This window comes from Ciconia boyciana, chromosome 10 (genome assembly GCF_034638445.1).
Source record: "Ciconia boyciana chromosome 10, ASM3463844v1, whole genome shotgun sequence".
Classification (NCBI taxonomy): Eukaryota; Metazoa; Chordata; class Aves; order Ciconiiformes; family Ciconiidae; genus Ciconia; species Ciconia boyciana.
Genome location: NC_132943.1, coordinates 8,481,913 through 8,503,152, shown reverse-complemented (window position 1 = coordinate 8,503,152; position 21,240 = coordinate 8,481,913). Strand labels below are relative to the sequence as shown.

Here is a 21,240-nt window from a genome sequence, read left to right as displayed (position 1 = left end):
AGGTGTGCATCAGGCCATGGAAGCCGTGGGAAGCAGAGAGATTCTTCTCCTGTGCACGTTACAAACCTCCATGGCCACCAGCAGTGCTGTAAAGTTAATTGATTAAGTACATGTTGTTGGGCATTCATCAAGTTGCTAGCCACTGGAATTGCTTAAATGGCAGTAAAAATAGGGCTTGTGGTATTTAGGGGTTTGGGGCTTTCTTTTTTGCTTTTAGCACTTGAAATAGTGAGGGCCATTCTTCCATCTGTCAGTGAATTTTAATCATTTCTTATGGCAAAACTTGAATATTTGCTGTCGACCTTCTTACAGTTTTTGAGTGGATTTAAGGCTCTTTTTTCTGTTGATAAACAGAATAGAAAAGCCAACAGCTGTATTTAAGTAGATCATTCTCATAGGTTAGACATACAATATTTTTTGTAATCATCCTTGTTTCTGTTCTAGAACTTTAAAAAGAAGATGGTGAAATACTTGTATTTTTTAATTGCTGTTTTTAATGTTAATTATGTTCTGCAGGTTTTTTTCCTAAACTACTAGTCATAAAAAATCGTTAGCACTTGTCTGTTAAAACATGGTGGTGATAGGTTTACTTTCTTATTCAGTGTTTTCCACTTCACAAACAACTGATAATTGGGTAAGTAATATTGACTGTTATAACCACAGATCTTATTGCTGTAGAGGACGCTGTCAATTCTTACTTGAAATTAAGTCACTGAGGAAATTAATCTTGAATATTTCAGATTTCTTTTTAAAGTTGTGATGTTGTTTTAAACTATGGCATTTTCTGTATTTTATCACACCAGATATTGCAAGAGAATAGTAAAACATTCAGTTTTTAATGAAATAACAATAATCTACTTTTTAGTCAGCCCAAGAGTGTCCCAAGGCTATAGTTAAATAAACTGATAGAAATGAAACTTCCCTCTGCCATTTCTTGGAAAATTAACTTAAGTTTATGGAGAGCAGCATTAAATGGAGTCCTTCATTTTTGCTGTTGAGACCATTCATTTTCTTTATTGAGATATTCTAAGTGTGGATAAAGTCAACTTGCGGGCTTTATAATCTTTTTCACTGTACTTGCAATTCACTTTTCTGCACCATTCCTCCTTAAGCAAAAGATGGCTACAAATTGTTCTTTTAGCAACACAAATGACTAGTACAGTCGCTGCCTTGTCTGCTTTTAGTTTACTATGTAATGCACATTCACTTCTACAGTCGATAATAGTCAATAATGCTAAATGCACATACAAGACATGTTGGAAGATAAGTGGTCCAAAGGTATTTCTGGCCCTCTGCAGAACTGCTGGTTCAACTGAAAGCAGAAGATCTAAAGGGCATTTTAACAAACAGGGAGCACTGCTAGCAGGCATCTGTGTAATTATCCTATTAAAACAGAGTAACATCTGCATTATCTGTGCAAGTGCAGAATGGGAGGGAACATTATGTTCTCTAATCCTGTCTGGGAGCATTATGAAGTTAAAAGGATAACATTTTACCAAAACTGTGTTTTAACATGATAGATGACACTTAATTACCTTTTAATTACCTTTCTTGTCGGGTTTTATGCTAAGGACCCTGCCTCTAGCCCTCACCACAGAGCTTTTCTTGCCTTTGGATTGTTTATGCCAGGTTTTATCTTTGAGTTTACCATGAAAAGATGGTCCTACTGTGTCTTGAAGGCCGTTATTACAATTTGTTTTCCCTCGTGTGTGAAAAGCTCAGAGAATATTAATTTTATATACAAAAAACATTGTAGCATTCAGAAGTATGTGTTTTGAATTTAGTTGCAAAGCGCAAACTCATTGGACTATGTTTTATGAATAAGGAGTAACTATGCATGGTGGAGGCCACACAGGAGCAAGAGGAGATTATTCCAGCCTTCTGACTGCTTGCAGTGTAAGCCAGGAGAGTGTATTGGCTTAAATAATGTAGATTTCTTTTTTCTTCTTTACCCCTGAGGGAGTCTGATTTCCTGATCACCTATCTAGCCATATGCTGTAGCTCTTGCCAGGAACTCTGAGCAGTGTCACTGCCAGCTAAAATTACTTGTTTTCTGAGAAGTGAATTATGTTGAGAATTGTCTTAAATTGCTGCACTGGCAACATCACTAAGTTTTGTGTGTACACACAAAAAAAATATGGAAAAGCAGCCTTACCTTGAAATTCAGCTTAGAAACTGCTTGAAGCATTGAATTTGATCCAGATACTGAGAGGTGTTCTACACCTGCTCAGGCGCATCGCTCCCTCTTTGTTCTATTTCCAGTGCTTTTCTCAGCTTCTTTGTGCTCTGGCTAGTACAGTACAATGTTGATACATACAAATTAAACATTTACAAAGAAAGCATATTGTCTACTCCTATTTTGTACCGGTTAGAGTGAAGACCTAGTATGGCTAGTAAAAACTTGTAATATTTTGTGGTAACTATGCTTCTTTTTCTTCCTCTTGCAACAGGATGGAACTGAAATACGGATGTACATTGACTAAGGAGTTGGAATAAGACTGAGTCCTGCTCTGTGAAATTTATATACCTGGACCATGAACTTGCTGTTTGGCTTCATGCTTTAGGAACCTTTGCAGTAACTGTGTGAAGCTGTTGGGAATCATGGCATTCTCTCCATGGAAGCTGTCCTCTCAGAAACTTGGCTTTTTTCTGGTGACTTTTGGTTTCATTTGGGGAATGATGCTTCTGCATTTTACTATTCAGCAGCAAACACAACATGAAAGCAGTTCAGTCCTACGTGAGCAAATTTTGGATCTCAGCAAAAGATACATTAAAGCATTAGCCGAAGAAAATAAAAATGTGGTCGATGGGCCTTATGTTGGGACAGTGACAGCATACGGTAAGTGTGTGCTCTAGATTACATGATAGTCTGATTAAGGTCTTTTCTTAGTTGTCCAAACATTTTACTTCATAACGCTGCTCAGTTGACAGTACTTTGCACTGTGGATTTTCTGCACAGATGGAGAAAACAGCCTTCACTTATAAGTATGAAATGGGACAAATTTTACATTTCCAGTCACTTGGAGATTAAGTTGTCTAATTTTTACTACATCTGTCTAGTAGCTATATCTGGTATGCCTCAGGTTATGTGTTAGAACTTAATTTAAAAAAAACCTTTTTTGCTGTGTATGAGAAACTTGGGAGGCTTTTCAGTTTGCATGTCAGTGACCTAAGAAATTCCTTGTGGAAGAAGAACTTGCCTTCCTGGTAAAGTGGAGACCTGCTATGTTTATTTCTTCTTCTTTCCCATTTCACTTCTTTGTTCAGTCAGTTTACGTAACATAACGTTTAAATTTATGTATCTGGCATAAGCTTAAATTAAGCTTAAATATATCATATTTGCCTCAGGGTAGAGAACTCTTCTTGTGAGTTTCAGTGCTTTGTTCAGCAGTAAGTTTTAATGACTACTCTCTTCCATTTTGTACAACATGAGAGTTAAGTTTGTGTTCATGTGTGAGAGAAAGCATGCAGAAAAGAACAAAGCATATTGCCAGAAAATATTATGAAAATAAAAATATCCAGTTTCAGGTTAGGTGTGGCCGCTTTTCAATCTGGTAAGATGGTTTCATATACCTTACTTGTTTAGCATTTTTAAAATTCACTTTCTTACTTACCTATGCACTTTCAGGCTATCTGGAAAGTTAATGGCTAATTAGTCATTTAGATCTGTTTCCTTTTACAGTTGCCTTAATATTCAGCTCTGAAGAAATTGGATAGATGTCTTTTGTAGGCTTATACAAAGAATAAAGACTAGGATGCAACAGATAATAGCTGTACCTTTTCCTCTAGTTTTCTCTTAATACTCTTTACTTTTTGGTGCATGTAATGAAAGTATCCTGCTGGGAGATTATCCATGCCTTGTTCCTGTTACCACTTTTTTCCTCTAAAAAAAGAATTTTTGAGTTTGTGTGAAGGTGCTTGCCTGTAAGGCTGAGATTATCATCCCAAACATAGCCAACAATTATATTGCTTTGTTGCTTAAATAAGAAGCTGTCCTTATTCTGTAACTTCTACTGGTTTGTGACTGCATGTTGAACTATACTGGTATTGCAATCTTGCAAAGGAACACAAGCTAAATAGAGTGGTACTGGATCAATACTTAGATTGAAGACCTCCAAGCAAGTAAAGGTCCCTAGAGAATTGTGTGTGTAGGCTTAAAAGAAAACCCTGTCTGCTATGTAGCCATCATCAGTGTCCCGTTATCCTGTAAGGGTGCTTGATGGTAAGTGAATTGAAGAAAAAAAACCCCACAAAACCCAAAAAACAATATGTCTCCAGAAACTGAAGGGTAAATGCATTAATCTGTGCCCTAGGTAGGTCTGAGAGTACAGGATATCCTTAAGCTAAGATCCCCCTGCAGCTTGTTGCCTGTGGCATTCATTTCCTGTTCCAAATCCCGCTGAGGAGTAAGCTGACTTTCTGCCAAACAGTGGTCAAGTTCCACAGGAGAAGTTTAACTGCTTTTGAAAGTGGGTGAAATAACTTTGTAACGCTTCTGGGAAGGTAAGGATAAGTTTTGTGTAGAAATTTCAAGTTCCATGGATAAGAAGAATTTTAAGTTTAAAGACAAGTTTGGACAGGTGTTTTCAACTAAGGAATTTGGAAGAATGCAAAATAATGGTAATATATTTATTTAAAATATTAGAGGGAAAGATGCTATGGTGAGTGAATAACACCATATTAAATTATACTTTATGAAACTGAGTAAGATAATAATTACTTAATAAGTAAGTTAGGTTGTCCTGTTTGGCATAGCAGATGATTTGTTGATAGCAAATGATTAGGTTATCTGTTCTGGAATAAACACATTAATGACTAATGTTAATGATAATGGGTAGGAGTTCACTGTTCTGTGAAAATTAATGCCCTTGCTATTTAGCCTTTTTATTTCTTTTAATCACAGAATCACAGAATCGTATAGGTTGGAAAAGACCTTTAAGATCATCAAGTCCAACCGTAAACCTAACACTACCAAGACCACCACTATACCATGTCCCTAAGCACCTCATCCAGACGTCTTTTAAATACCTCCAGGGGCGGGGACTCAACCACTTCACTGGGAAGCCTGTTCCAATGCTTGATAACCCTTTCAGTGAAGTACAATTTCCTAATAGCCAGTCTAAACCTCCCCTGGTGCAACTTGAGGCCATTTCCTCTCGTCCTATCACTAGTTACTTGGGAGAAGAGACCAACCCCCACCTCACTACAGCCTCCTTTCAGGTAGTTGTAGAGAGCAATAAGGTCTCTCCTTTTCTCCAGACTAAACAACCCCAGGTCCCTCAGCCGCTCCTCACAAGACCCTTGTGCTCCAGACCCTTCACCAGCTTTGTTGCCCTTCTCTGGACACGCTCCAGCCCCTCAATGTCTCTCTTGTAGCAAGGGGCCCAAAACTGAACACAGCATTCGAGGTGCGGCCTCACTAGTGCCGAGTACAGGGGCACGATCAATCTTATCCTCTGATTGCTATTAGCAAGCACAGTCATGGTTTCCATGTCCAAGAATAAGTTTTAAGTTTGCTTCATTTGGCTGCTTTTACCCACTCAAAAGTTTTCAGTCATTCCTTAATTGTGATTGCACAGCTTGTTCACTTTTTCACTTTTTCTTTCTACCATTTCTTGACCTGTCAGGTAGGGGGATCAGAGTCTTGCCTTTTAAAAGTTGTAGGCCAAATATACACAGTGAGTATTAGATTTTCATAGCAGTAAACAGTTGTTTTACAAAAATTATTACGAATCTGTGCTTCTGCTCTCCCCCTCTCAAACTTGCCTCCAATTGCTTTTTTGTTCTGGTAAGCAGTCAGTCTGGTATATCAGTGTTTTGGTATCAGTATTAAAAAATTACAATATTTAGCCATATTTCTCTTTATGGTCTGTGTATGCCTTTATGTATGCTATGTTTCTTCCTCATTGTTTCCTGAATTTTTTTTTACTACCTTTTTTCCCTAGATTTTTTTCTTCCTTCTGTACCATGGTTTTGTTCATGTTAAGTCCCTGCTCTACTCTTTCCTTTTCTTCTGCGCACTATACCATAAAGTGATTTCTGGACCCCTCTTAAGATAGTCCAGATCATTAGTGCTTAAGATTCCATCTTCTGATCTTTAAAGGCAAAGGAAAACACACAGTTATAAAGAAAAAAATCTACTTTATGGCTCCATGGAATAAATATAACTCTCCTTTTATTTGGAAAAAAGAATCATAACCTTTCTAAAAGTAATAGCCTTTTCTTATTTACTCTCTCATTTGCACAAGAATTGGGCTGGTCATGAAAAAAAAAATAAAGGGAGCGCAAAATAAGTGTGGCAAAAATACAACAGATGTTGGGGCAGAGGAATCTCTTCAGATATATGGAGATATTTTCTATTACAGATTGGAAAGTTATTTGATTCTAAAGTTGTGGAAAGCAGAAAATGTATTATACATATGCACATGTAATTATTTTATGTAATTAAATGGGAAAATAATGTAAATTCATCATACCAAATTCTTTAATCGTGAGACAAGAGTAAATGAACAAAGAACAATACTTTCTTTCATCTTCTTCGGCTTGTTGCCACTATAATTATACAGTTTAGTCTGATAGTGGTCTATTTTTCCCTTTTTGCCCACAGTTCTTTTAGCTTGCCCACTGTCTGTGTTACTTCAAGAAATCTGAACAAAAGTACCAGAGAACTCTTTTTCGGGGTTGTCATTTGATGTGCAAACTCCTGTTACTGTTATGTTGCTTTCCACACGAAGGAAGTGCTGTGTCAGACCAAATAGATAGGTAGAGGTAATAACCAACAGACTGAAGAAAAGAAACAGGTGATTTATGGTGTTTTGTGTATACGACAAAAAGGTTGAACTTAACTTTTTTTTTTTGCCAGTGCAGAACCTGGTTGTGGTGGAGGAGGAGATGCAGGAGAAGGTTTTTGTACTGGCTCAAAGCTGTCCCTTCTTTTGGGAAGGGGATTTTTGTTTCCGGGTGACTGAGCATCTAACAGACTGTTCTTCTGATAGTGCTTGAATATGGATTTAGGTTTAGATTCATTATTATTTAAGCAACTTCTAATTACTTGAGCTATTACAAAGCTGCATTTTTTTGTTCCCGTGTGTGTACCCATGAAGGCGCCCACTTCACCTTAAATATAGGATATGTATATGAGTTGCAGTGTGCTTTATAAAGTACACAGGAAGACAAATTCCACATCCAGGGAAACGTGCATCTAAGTCTGAACAAATTAGTGGATAGAACTGCTAATGACAAAGATTTGCATTGAGAAAGTGTCTATATATATTCCAGTCTCATTCTTGTATCTGTTTTTTGATCTTATCTTGACAGCGTGCATTGCATTTTTAAGCAATTTAACTTTTCATTTTCGTTTGTAGATTTGAAGAAGACACTTGCTGTCTTGTTGGATAATATCTTGCAGCGCATTGGGAAGCTAGAGTCCAAGGTGGAAAATCTTGTACTTAATGGAACAGGAGCAAACTCTACCAACAATACTAGCACTCCTGCTCCCAGCTTAGGAGCAGTTGAAAAGCTTAATGTAGCAGGTGGGTATGGCAATTGTTTAAAATATTTATGGGCTGTTTAATGTGTATTTTTTCTCCCTTGGCCATAACATGATTTTTCAGTGTTAGATATTTGGAATGTCTTAGAAAACAAAATTCAAAGTCTAGACTGTATCAATGCAATCTTAAGTCCAGTGGTTTTTTACAAGCTCGGAGGAAGCCTTTCTTCTATGGTAACTTGAACACATTGAAGAAAATAAAATTGTCTGCCAAAGGGGTATAGTCTACCTTGTTCACAGTAGATGTTTCATACTTTAAATGGTTGCACTTAAGAAAGATGAAACTGGGCAGATGTTTTCTCTCTAAGCCTAATTACTTGGGTTGGTATGAATCTGCTCTGCATTTCTACCATATGCACTTTATTGGTTATTAACTGAAAGAAGACATTTATGTTTGTTACTGGTTCTGATGTAAAAATGTCCTTTCCTACTCTGCTTAACAGCTCTTACGATTTTACACACAGAGATGACCTACCTGGTACCTTCAGCTTAAATAAATGTATCTTTTAAAACATCATTTGAAGTCATTAATTTTGTCTAAATTTGTATGTATACAAATACACATGATACTTCCATTGTTTTCTTTACAATAGTTTATTCAGCTGTTATGCTATGAAGTGATCACAGAGAGCAAACATGTTAGGATTACTGTTTCTCTCTTTATCAGCTGTAATATTTTAATGCTGAATTTAGACAAATTAATGTTAGCTATTGTTAGTAATTTCACTTTCTGTCTGGACAACTGTAGTATTTATGGAGCATCCCAACAACATCATGTTTAATATTTTTAGTAATGTTATTTAAAGACTTCATGAGTTTATTTTTTTGCAAATGTTTTTTGCCTCGGAGTTGCTGCTTAAAATTCTGAAGTAAATTAAGCATTTTATAGCCTCCTTCATCAGTGCAACAGTGCAGTGTCATTAGCAGACTTTCCTAGAAGAGTCCTGCTTCCAGTGGAGCACTTCATGCATTTATTATTTTTGGATTGAGCTGTCACAGTACACTGAGACCTGATTCTATAACCTGTGTAACCATGTCCCTTTACTTATGGAAAGCCTTTCTGAAATAAATGAAGCTTCATGCAGGCTTAAGCTGCACCTTAGCATCTATTGACACTGCTTGTAAACCTTGGTAGTAAATAGTGGAGTCACTAACTATCCTGAAATCTGTATTTTGTCCTCACTGACCTTGTGTAAAGTTTACTGTGTATTATATACTACCTGAGTAGATACAGGTGATAAAATAAAATGTAAAATTTATACTGTAAATATTTGTTCTCATTGCTGATTATGACTGGACACAAACTCAAGAGCAAAACATATTTTTCTTACAATTTAAAACTGACTATGACGGCAGGCTGGACTTGTCAATCTGAATGTGCTATGGGGCTTTTCTTCATTGTGTATTTTAAGTATTAGTAACACTTTCATGGAAGAAAGTAGTATTCTTTTATCTGTAAACTAGGAAGAACAGAGATGATGATGATTAGTCAATATTTCTCCTCCCAAAGCCTCTCTGCAAGTGGAATTTTCTTTCATTAGGTACATTGCTGTATTCAGAAAGCAGTCCTAAGAACAGTATCCATATGCTACAGGTGGATCATGATAATGAAAGAATCCTGGTTTAGTTCCAGGGTCAAGTTGTTGAAATCAGTCCAGGTTATGGTTTTATCTGACTTTAATAAACACAACTGGTATGTGACCATGACTCAGATTTATGGATTGAAAAAGTCTTTTCTTTGAGATTAAGGACACTGGCAACTGGACCAGATACGTTTTTTTAAAAAAAATTTCTGCTCCTGTCCACCTTTTCTGTATAGACAACTAGAATAATAGTATAAAAATGGAATATTTATAGTATTAGAATGTATGGATGTTTTCTTCAGTTCATATATACATTGTTTTTAGCTTAGCTCAGGTACAAGTTTGAATGTGACTATGTAAGTAATCCAGGTAACAATGAAGAAAATGTATGTTAAGAAATGGTTGTCAGCTGCAAAGCAGTTGAAAAAACAATGTTTAAAATGCTGATGTTTCTCAATGAACAGAGATCAGAGGGTATTTAATTTTTTCCAAGTATACATCTTGATGGCAAAATGTCTGTTGTTCCAGGAAAGTTCTTACAATTAATAGACTTGCAAGGTTACTTCTTCTGATGTGCTACATTTGAGCTAAAACCACCTTCAATTACCACAGTCCCTTGATATTGCAACACGGAATCTATCATCCTTCTTTCTGATGAATAAAAAATAAATCTATTATGTATTTTTTATATTTTTAATATTCTTTTGGGGACGAAGATAATCCAGACTTTGAGAGTGGTCACTGCAGCTACCTGGGCAAATAAATTTGAGTAGTTCATGTTCCCCTGTGGAACGGATCTGCTCTGTGCTGGTGGGCAGCAGTTGCCTGTAACTCGATGACAGTGTTAATAAGGCATTACACAGCCTTTGCAGCCTTACAGGTGTAAAAGCAGATGAAAAATTTCCTCTGAACCATATGGATGAGAAAAGACCTCATAATAATGAGTTTTGTAGCTCCTTTTAAAACAACTGTAACTAGTGTTTGTAGTCAGGATGTCATTTGAAGGGCTACCAAATGTCTTCTAAATCTTTTATCAGCAACTTCTGTAGGTTTTCCTGGTGAATAAATAATAGAATCATAGAATGCTTTGGACAGGAAGGGACCTTTACAGGTCATCTAGTCCAACCCCCCTGCAAGAGCAGGGACATCTGTAACTAGATCAGGTTGCTCAGAGCCCCATCCAACCTGACCTTGAATGTTTCCAGGGATGGGGCCTCCACTACCTCTCTGGGCAACCTGTTCCAATGCCTCACCACCCTCATTGAAAAAAAATTTCTTTCTTAAATCCATTCTAAATCTGCCCTCCCTTAGTTTAAAACCATTGCTCCTTGTCCTGTCACAACAGGCCTTGCTAAAAAGTCTGTCCCCGTCTTTCCTACAGGCCCCCTTTAAGTACTGGAAGGCTGCTATAAGGTCTCCCCGCAGCCTTCTCTTCTCCAGGCTGAACAACCCCAACTCTCTCAGCCTGTCCTCGTAGGAGAGGTGCTCCAGCCCTCGGATCATTTTCGTGGCCCTCCTCTGGACCCGCTCCAACAGCTCCATGTCCTTCTTGTGCTGAGGGCTCCAGAGCTGGATGCAGTACTCCAGGTGGGGTCTCACCAGAGCAGAGTAGAGGGGCAGAACCACCTCCCTCGACCTGCTGGCCACGCTTCTTTTGATGCAGCCCAGGATATGGTTGGCCTTCTGGGCTGTGAGCGCACATTGTTGGCTCGTGTCCAGCTTTTCGTCCATCAGTACCCCCAAGTCCTTTTCCACAGGGGTGCTCTTGATCACATCATCCCCCAGCCTGTATTGAAACCGAGGATTGCCCCGACCCAGGTGTGGGACCCTGCACTTGGCCTTGTTGAACCTCGTGAGGTTCACACTGGCCCACTTCTCCAGCTTGTCCAGGTCCCTCTGGATGACATCCCACCCTTCTGGCATGTCAGCTGCACCACTCAGCTTGGTGTCATCTGCAAACTTGCTGAGGGTGCACTCGATCTCACTGTCAATGTCGTTGATGAAAATATTGAACAGCACTGGTTCCAGTATGGACCCCTGAGGGACACCACTCGTCACTGATCTCCATCTGGCCATTGAGCCGTTGACTGCTACCCTCTGGATGTGACCATCCAACCAATTCCTTATCCACTGAACAGTCCACCCATCAAATCCGTATCTCTCCAATTTAGAGAGAAGGATGTTGTGGGGGACTGTGTCAAAGGCTTTACAGAAGTCCAGATAGATGACATCCATTGCTTTTCCCTTGTCCACTGATGTGGTAACTCCCTTGTAGAAAGCCACTAGGTTGGTCAGGCAGGACTTGCCCTTGGTGAAGCCATGCTGGCTGTCTCGAATCACCTCCCTGTCCTCCATGTGCTCTAGCATAGCTTCTAGGAGGATCTGTTCCATTATCTTCCCAGGCACAGAGGTGAGGCTGACAGGGTGGTAATTCCCAGGGTCATCCTTTCTACCCTTTTTAAAGATGGGCACAATGTTTCCCTTCTTCCAGTCACCAGGGACTTCACCTGACTGCCATGACTTTTCAAATATCATGGGGAGTGGCTTGGCAACTACATCAGCCAGTTCCCTCAGGACTAGCACCAGTAGCAGAAAGATGAAGTAGGACAGTTTCTTGAGGAAAAGAAAAAACATTAGGGAAGTACCTGGCTATCGAAGATTTATTTATTTTATTTTTTTAAAAAAAAAAGTGTTCAACGAAACAGAATGTAGTCTGACTGTGGAAAGTGTTAGGCAATGTGAGCTGCAAAGTCTGGGGAGGTCCAGATAAGCACTGGACGGGGAGGTGTTATAACCTGGAGTGTCATGCTAAGATAATCCATTATAAATTACTTCATGAAGGTATGAGCAATAACCTCTCTGAAAGAGCCTGTCAGCAAAGGAAAACGAAGGCACTGGCATGGGAAATAATCAAATTGTTTAGCAGTTTGGAAAAAATATCTATCTTTATTTTAGGTTTATTAATACAGACAGAAGTTGAACAATTTCTGGTCAAACAGTAGCCATCATGGCTATTTATGCCTTGTAACAGCCTGATAGAAGTATTTGTGGCTTCCTGAAACCAGTTTTGATCAATTTTTAGCCTATGCTTTGACCACTGTAGCCTGAACAAGCAATTTATGTGATAGATATTACTTGGTACAGAGCCCGTTACTTTTTCAGTAGAGTAGCCTCTTCATTACCGTACTGAAACCTGAGATATGCTGGTATTTGGAGATTACCTAGCATAAGTAAAACATACTCTTTGACCAAGATTTATAATTGTACTTTGGGCAGACGTGCAGACATCTTAAGAATATGACTCAGTGTTTAAAATGTAGGGACTGTTTTGAAATAAAGTTATTCATCACTTTACAGAGGTCTCTTCATCAGTTATGCTCCTTATTTGGCGAGACATGGAGAAAAGTGGCTTTTTTTTTTTTTTTTTTTTTTTTTTTTAAATTGTCCCACCTCTGGCTGTCAAGCGTGGTGTAGAACTGAGGCGGCAGTGGTGAAATCTGCAGTGGAAAATATCACTCTGTGGTGGTGTGGAGAGTTTTTGGCAGATAAAAGGATCTGAAGAAAATCCATCTGGATTATGCTTGTTCATAATAAGAAGGTGATAACAGTTGGTAGGAGGAAATGTTGAGGATTTAGTAAGGACTATAATTCAGCTGTCTCTGAAGTAGGTGAACTCAAACTGTTATTTGATTTGTTTCTGAGTTCCCATTTAGAGACCAGAAATCTCTCCCTTCCTTTTCAGACTCTCAGAGAACTAGCATTGTTGATTTATATGTAGACTGTACTGTGTATTCATATCCTTAGTGTGTTTAGGTTTAGTGTTTGTAGTGTGGTACTACACCTGGTTTCTTCCTCTGAAGTTAGTTTTGCAGAATCTTTCATAGAGGGAAGCCCAAGAGCAAAACAGCTTGTTTTCTCTTTTGGGTTGTGTGAAAGGATAATAGAGCATCTTAGTATCACAAATGTCTTTAATCCTAATCCCAAAGGAGCTGAGCATGGGAACTCTGCTAGAGGGTGAGGCTGCATAGATAATGTTAAAAAGCAAAGCTGTGGAGCACCTTGGGTAGCTTGAGTGGGAGGTTAAGTGTTACTTTTTTTTTCCCCTCTTTAAATCCATGTGCAAAATCATAAGCATAATTTCCTTTTTCTTCTTTCCTCCTCAAAACCATTGGACAGTCTGGTTGTTTTGATACTGAGAGTTTTCAACTGCTTTTTCAGAACCTCCATTTTGTTTATGAAAGAGTGAATTGTTAATAAAGATGCTTATAAGGCTTCAGCTGATTGGTTTCAGAAGCAATAAAATCCTCTTTCCTTCTCTCTCTCCCCTGTCTTTCTTTATCCAAGTTGTATCTGAAAAGCTTATAAGATATTTGGTAGCCATCCTTTCTACGTTTGTGGGAAGTGATATATTCCCATACACACCAGAAAGTGTTAATCTAAACCTTGGGTGCCTAGCAGATAAGAGTTTTTGTCAGCCTTTAGAACAGGAAGCTTTAAGACACTGCCACAAATAACACCCTAGGTAAATCTTAAATTGCCGTTTTGGAGATGATGAAACGGAAATGGGGAAATATGAAACCATGGCACTTTCAAGCAGAGCTTCTCTACATGGCTGCTTCTGTTGTAGCTGAATCCTTGGTTCCGTGTGACAGGCACAAGATCAATCTGGTTTAGGCAACTTGGCTTTTAACAGTTGTGCTTTTCTAAGATAACTGTGAAAGAAATCCTTGGGTTTTGTGGGACAGTATTGCAGTAAGCATATTTCATCAGATAGGGCAATCTGCTTGCACAAACATGATCAAAGAATAAGTCCTCTGTTTTCTTCATGGGATTTTTTTGGTAAGCAGGGGGTGTGGGGTTTGTGTGTTGTGAGTTGGGTTTGATTTGGGCTTTGTTTTGGGGTTAGGTGGGGGGGTTGGGATTTTTGTTTGTTGTTGTTTTGTTTGTTTGTTTTTCCCTACATTGTAAATTCTTGCTGTGTTCTTCTGGCAGCTATGGGAAAAACTTGATTTAGGCAAACTAAAGGAAACTGTTTCAATTCCTCAGTCTTTAAAACACTACTAAATAATAGCGGTATTAATACTGAATATGCATGTTGCATACCTTTTTTTTTTAAATAAAAATGTTGATTTAAAGCAAGGGCCAAGGTGCTCTGAGGCCATTGTCATCACTCTACTGTGCTTGTTCAGTGAAAAGCTAAACTTTTGATAAGTGTAACCATCTAACACCTCAGATAGTATAATCGCACTGAAAACTGTGCCGGGCTGGTTGTTTACAAAATGTTCTTTTGCCTTGAAAAGTGCCATTTTGTAAGATGTTAGTTGTGTGTCTTTGATCCCATAAAAATGAGCAAGTGAAGGTTCGCGTTAAATTCTCCTCCACACCCCCCTTGTACATCGCTGGTACTTGGAACTCTTTCTAAGACTAAGAACAGTTAAGTGTCAGGTTGCTGTATGTAGCACTGCTCAGTGAGGGAGAATATTTTTGGTGTAGCTGTTCAAAGTTTCCATAGCTTTTCTGCCTTATGTATGAACTACTTCTGCTGTATTGGCTGTTGAGTTCTCTTTTAACAACTTTAGTGTTAACAACTTTAAAGTCACTCATTAGGATACAGACTTCAGTAATTACTTGTCATCTAAGACATGATGGCTTGGATGCCTGTCAGATATCTGGCATCCTTTGTGAATATGTAGCAAGGCAGGCTGACAAGTCAGCTTTGGCAATGCTGTAAGCAGGCTTTTTTTTTAACGTTACTATGGTGAGAAAGACTTTTGTCATGGTATTTCCATGTCCCTCCTGAAGAGTCGGGGCTGACACACTGAAGCCTTTTAGGTGGGGAGGAAGACTCAGGTAACTTCATGATCAGTTGATTTGTTTCCATGGCTCTCTTTCCGATGAACTTTCTTTACACATATGACAGTCTCGTTAGTTTTAACAGGCTGCAACCATAGTTCACCCCATAGTTCTGTACTTGAAGAGACAAACTAGATAAAACCCCCTAAGATACTGCATATTAGTTTGAATTTCCAAAGCGGTCCTCCTGTCTTAAGAGGACTACAGTAGGCTTTTCTTCAGTTAACATAGTACGTACCATGCTCTGTATGGTCATGCCTTAAAAAACAAACTAGTTGTCCCCACAGAACATCAGTGTGTACTGGATGTAATAGGATGCGGGCTACACTGGTTCTAATAGCCAAGATTACGGCTTTCTCAGGGTAATGCTTTGCTTTGACTCGTATTTATTGTGCCATATCCATTGTACTCTTTTTCCACACTGTATATAATACCAAGCAGTTTTTCCTATTTTGCTGTCCATTTGCCTCCCACAAAGGCAGCAGCGTGGAGGTGGGGAGAATTATGTGTTTTCAAGTCTTGCTGTTGCAGCACAGTGTAATGACTGTGCAGAAGACCACACGTGAATATTTTCCACTGCAGTGGTAAGCTGTATTAGTGATGCTGAAGGGGGCTGTTAGTGGTCCCCTGGGCTGCATTTTGATTAACCACTTGACTACTACTTGAATTCTCCTAACACTGTATTGATTTCAGTAGTGTTAATGGAACACAGTAGCACAGCTGGTGTGAGGATGGACTAGTAGTAGAAAACTTAATTTTCTTTAAATAATTCCAGTGCTTTGCTACTGAAGTTTCTAAAATGTTAGTGGAAAGCATTTTGTGCTCTGCATTTAAAATCTTGAAACCTTTAGGTCATTTAATTGAATATGTTGATAGTGCTTTCAGCTCACACTGCAAATTCTCTCTTTAAAGAAATCTTACCAGCTGGAGATTAAAAATGTGAATTAAATTGAGAATGAGTTAATTAGTGGGAGAAGGGAAAGAAGACCTTACACAAACTAAACCAGCCTTAACTACAGTGTCGTGTTTAACCATAGATACCAGATTTCAGAACTGAAATAGAAACAAGAGAAGGGTTCCATGAATTAAAGTAAGAATAGTACTTTTATTTAATTATCAAAACCAGAAAGAGAACAAATAGAGATAAAATTGGTGAATAGACTTGATCGAATATGAGTACTCTGTCCTTTTAATACTAAGGAGGTTCCTGATTTTATGACATCTGCTGATGGTGTCGTGGTTTAGCCCCAGCCAGCAACTAATCCCCACACAGCCGCTCGCTCACTCCCCCCCGGTGGGATGGGGGAGAGAATTGGAAGAGCAAAAGTAAGAAAACTCGAGGGTTGAGATAAAAACAGTTTAATAGGTAAAGCAAAAGCCACGCAAGCAAAGCAAGGAATTCCTTCACTACTTCCCATGGGCAGGCAGGTGTTCAGCCATCTCCAGGAAAGCAGGGCTCCCTCACGCGTAATGGTTACTTGGGAAGACAAACGCCATCACTCCTAATGTCCCCCCATTCCTTCTTCTTCCCCAGCTTTATATACTGAGCATGATGTCATGTGGTATGGAATAGCCCTTTGGTCAGTTTGGATCAACTGTCCTGGCTGTGTCCCTTCCCAGCTTCTTGTGCACCTGGCAGAGCACGGGAAGCTGAAAAGTCCTTGACCAGTGCAGCAACAACTAAAACATCTCTGTATTATCAACACTGTTTTCAGCACAAATCCAAAACATAGCCCCATACCAGCCACTATAAAGAAAATTAACTCTATCTCAGCTGAAACCAGTACAGATGGGAAACACTTTGAGTTGAGCTCTTAACTGTGCTATATGTCATCAAAAGATAGTCTAATATGCTTTTTTGCACTAGTCTAAAGGGTTTTAGCCTCAAGGTTCCAAAGTATATAAACTTTTGTGTCATGTTAAATTCTTAAGATATTTCCATTCTCTGAAGAATGAAGAGTTGGTCCTTAGCAGACTTGATGGGCTGCTGGTGTCACAGTTTGCAATTTCAACAGGATTGTGGCTTTTTCATTTGCTTTAACCAATATTGCTATTTTAAAACTTTTATGACAAATAGAATACCTATCAAACAACAACCACTAGTGAGTAACTAATTATAACTGTTATTCAGCTTACTGTCTTAGTGGATTATTTCTAGACTTCCTAAATGTCTGATGGAGAAAAATTGAAGCAGAACTTTTTTAGCCTGTTACAAAGCACATTATTTGAAGGATGTGCACTACAGGAAAGGGACAAAATATGTATGTAGCACTCACTATTGCTTACTTTTACTGTTTTGTTAAAGACTAACTAGGAAGCAAGCAAAAAATGAGTTCCCTATCACAGATTGTGCTTTTAACCACATAATTCTCTCTTGGGTGTTGTAGACCTTCGCTAAAATAAACAAAACCTGTGGACATGGAGTTTAATTTCAGGGGACGATGAAGACCTGTACCTGTGAACTGGTGTTTAAAGGGAGCGGTGTCAAAGGCATGGCACTTTAGCCAGTCTAGTTGCTCATACAGAGCAACAAGGGAGAAGTATCTTTTTCAGTGCAAGGTTAGGTGGCTTAGCTTAAATCTGCCAAGTCATTCATGCTAAGGTGCTAGACTTTGCACTGAAATAACTGATGATTGTTCACAAGTTCAGTTTCACCTGCTGTGCACTAACAATCTCTGATGCAGAGCTGTATATCTTTAAACAGCCACAGACATTTACAAAGTGAACATATGGCTCCTTTCTAAACATGGGGGTGGAGTTTTAGTTAGTTATATATTGACTATCCCAGCACCTCACAAACAGCACTGTGTTTAAAGAGGTTTTCTTAAATCTAGAGTTGCTTGGTGTTTTATCAATATTTGCCATTTTTTCCAGGATAATCTGTAACAACTGTGTGCTCTTAAGGTTATAATATGCTCACATTCATATTTTCAGTTTGTCAATACATTGACTTTTAATGTAACATCGTATGAGATAAATGTTTAATAACTATGTCTTTGCATAACAGCAGTCAAGAGGAAATAAGCTGTGCATGACTTCAAAAACACTTTGGTGTCTGTAGAATAGAAATTAATATCATGGCTCACAGAAAGCTTAAGAGCAAAAGTGTGTATATCAACTACTGTTTCTTTGTACTGACTTGACAGCTGTATTTCAAGCTTTTTTGGCTCTAAGTTCTAAGTTTTGGCTAGGAAAAGAGATCTCAGAACTTGCATTTTAAATTGCATAAATCTTAATTAAGGATAAAAATCCTTGTGGTTTCTTAAGTACTACTTTCCAACAAAAGTAACTTTAATGTCTGGCTTAATGATGTATTTTTCCCCTTCAGGAGAGAAGTATCCAACATGAATTTGGTAACAGTGTAATGCTTCTATCCAGACCTTTTTAACAAGAATCTTCAACAGATTGGGTTTTGGTTTTTTTGTCATCTCCAAACAGTGAAGGAACTCTAAACTCTTGAGTTGTATTTTAATACTTGCTTTTCATGCTTTGGAAGATCCAGTTGTGTAGATTAGCACCCCTGGGGCTCCACTTGCTTCATCTCCCCTGTCTTTGTGGTCCATTCAAAAGTGTAAATTGCTGGTACCTGGTTGAGATTGGTCCCAGCTGTCCATGGGATACACAAGATTTGTTCACCTCTTGATTCCTGTTTAAGAAGAGCGAGTTCCTAGTTAGCATGGATGATTGAAGCCTGTGAAAGAAAAAGGGAGTGAGTGGGTTTGGCAGGATGGCCCCACACTGAGCTAGAGACACTAGGGAATACTGTCCTTGCTTCTTCTGCTGGTCCAGCTGTGCAGCATAGTTTGATGAGGGCAAGCTGGACCGTTAATTTGTAGCTATGAATTTGTATTTAAAGAGGCAGCTTCCTTGACTTTGGACATTTTACAAGGATGTTTCCTATGTTTATAAATATAGTTCAGAACAGCTAGTTTGGTAAGGATGGGAAAAGGAGCCTTTTTGTTGCCCACAGACTACTAGCTGTTACCAACAGGCTCCAGTACACCCTCCATGCCTGGTTAGTAGTGAGCAGCTACAGGAGTTGAAATTTAATTCTTCATACAGGTTCTGATCATTAAGGAAGAAAAAAGTTGGGAGGGATGTTTCTCAGCCTAGAACTCGCACTGACTACGGCCACAAAGAAAGGGTACTGCTTCAGTGCAAGTAGTAGTTGACTGGAACCATCAAAATTATTCACAAGTGAATTCAGACTTTTGCATTTAATTCTCAGGCTTATGCATGGAAACTCATATGTTCAAGACTTGCCCATTTCTGCAGGCAGTGTGTTGCTTTGGACAACTCTTCTTGATGAAGATGTGTTTCCAGTCTGATGACATCAGCTAGCTTCCTGTTTGCAGGCATGAAGGAAAGATTGCTTGTCTAGGGAGTACTCAGATGGAACAGAGTTGCTTTTCTCTGTTGCTTCTCCTGTTCTTTCACACTCATTTCCTCTTGTATGCATATATTGCTACATTTTGTTCTGCTCTGGATAATACTTCATGTAAATTGTTTCATGGGACAGTTTATATTTAAGTGTTACAGAATTCCCTTCATTATGCTATTACCTGATTAGTAGCTGTGAATGAAGCAAGTGAAAGTTGGTATAGGTGTTTGGGATAGATCCATGGTAAGGCGGAGTGGGAAGACGGAGTGGGAAGCTGGTGGGCATGTGAAGCGTCTTCAGAATCTGTAATGGTGGAAAAAAGTTGTTAACATTTTTGAGGAAAGTGAACCCTAGGAGCGTTTACTGCTGCTGGCAAGGAGGGGGAAAGATGTCAGGTACTCTTGGAAATACTACTAGAGACATTAATACTTCACCAAGCATTTGAGCATGGGTAGAGGTGATAAAGGTGCACGTTAGGTGTTCTGTGTTCCCTATACATACAGATTATCCTGGAGAGATCAGTATGCTGTTTGTATGTAAATCATCCCAGTGGAGGAGCAAAGAGTGGGACTGCTCTGGAAAAGCCATAGTGCAGCTGGCCACAGGGGAGACCAGAAGCCTGAGAAAATCTTTCGCTTGTGCTGACATAAATGTCCGGCTCTTGCTTTTTTACTTCTTGGAATGGGCAGGAACAGGGAGAGCTGGGAGAGTTGGCTTTCTGCTTGGAAAGTATCTGTATGTAGTACTGCCACAGCCGATATGAGTTGTTGAAATGTATGGTGGGTGCAATATGTGACTGTTGTAAGAAGGCAATTTTTATTCTTGCAAGTCGATCTTGCAAATACAGCGATCCTGTAAAACCTTTTGAACAGTGAACAGTAGTAAAGATCACTACCCATCTACGAAAATATGCAAGCATGTTGAAAATGTGTTTACACATAACAAAAGCAAATAGGTATCTAGACTACAGTTGTGTATCTACCAAAAATTAGGCCGTTCTCTGTATCTTGTGGTTATTTTCTCCATTCTTCTTTTCTTTGATAGATTATGAGATACCCATTAAAATGCAATATAAGTGATAAACTTGGCACACTAGATTTTTATGCTGTAAAATAAAGAATTATAGCTTGTGTTTATGTATTACCCTGTACTTAAAGGGACTTCAGCAGAAGAGAGGGTTTGCTTGACTAACCCTCTGAACTGGAAGGCAGTTGTATGGTAGCATAGTTAGCTTGAGATAGAAGACAAAATTCATGGATCCTTCATGTTGGCAAGCTATACCTTCCAATCAACAGAAAGGGCAGAAAAGCAGCTTTTGAGTACTTTTCTGCTTTTGACAAATAAGGAACTGAAGGAGCAACATCAAGTCTAAGGAGGAATGACCATCTTGCAGAGGAGACTCGTTTAGCCCAGAGCAAGCAGTGCAAAGGCTGTATGTTATGCTTTCTTACATGGCTTTGCTAGGCTGTGCCAGTGGCACCTCCTGCAGCTGCAGCCCCTGGGGGACTGTCCTTCCCACCTCTGCTTTGCTGCTTCTGTAGTGCCAATCAAAAAACTGGTTTTGGTTTCAAGTAATACTTTTGGGCAAGAACTATTTTTAACTGATACCATATCAGTGATCTAACCAAGAGTCAAGTGAATGGTAGTGCTGGCATGGTGAGGGGTGGGTAGTGGCTTAGGAAGGATACCCCTTAAGAAAGCACTGTTGCAGCAGTAAAGGTATGTGGAAATGCATGTTGAATACCATCAATAATACCTTCTCTTTAAGGGTTTAATAATTGTCTCTTACCTTTCTGAAAATTGCTAATTACAGTTGGTTGGTTCTATAAATAGTAGCTATGGGGGGAAGCAAAAAAACCCTTTGAGCATGACAA

The 21,240-nt window shown here is 38.9% G+C and overlaps 1 protein-coding gene across 4 annotated transcripts in view; it reads left to right on the top strand.

The window, feature by feature from the left end:
• Nucleotides 1–21,240, top strand: part of MGAT5 (alpha-1,6-mannosylglycoprotein 6-beta-N-acetylglucosaminyltransferase) — a 139,338-nt gene that overhangs the window by 47,608 nt on the left and 70,490 nt on the right. For all 4 annotated transcript variants that reach the window (XM_072873919.1, XM_072873921.1, XM_072873922.1 and 1 more), the window contains exons 2-3: nucleotides 2,451–2,839; nucleotides 7,365–7,532. In XM_072873919.1, the coding sequence (XP_072730020.1) occupies nucleotides 2,602–2,839; nucleotides 7,365–7,532 (406 nt within the window). In that variant the 5' untranslated portion in view covers nucleotides 2,451–2,601. The remainder of the gene's footprint in view (nucleotides 1–2,450; nucleotides 2,840–7,364; nucleotides 7,533–21,240) is intronic.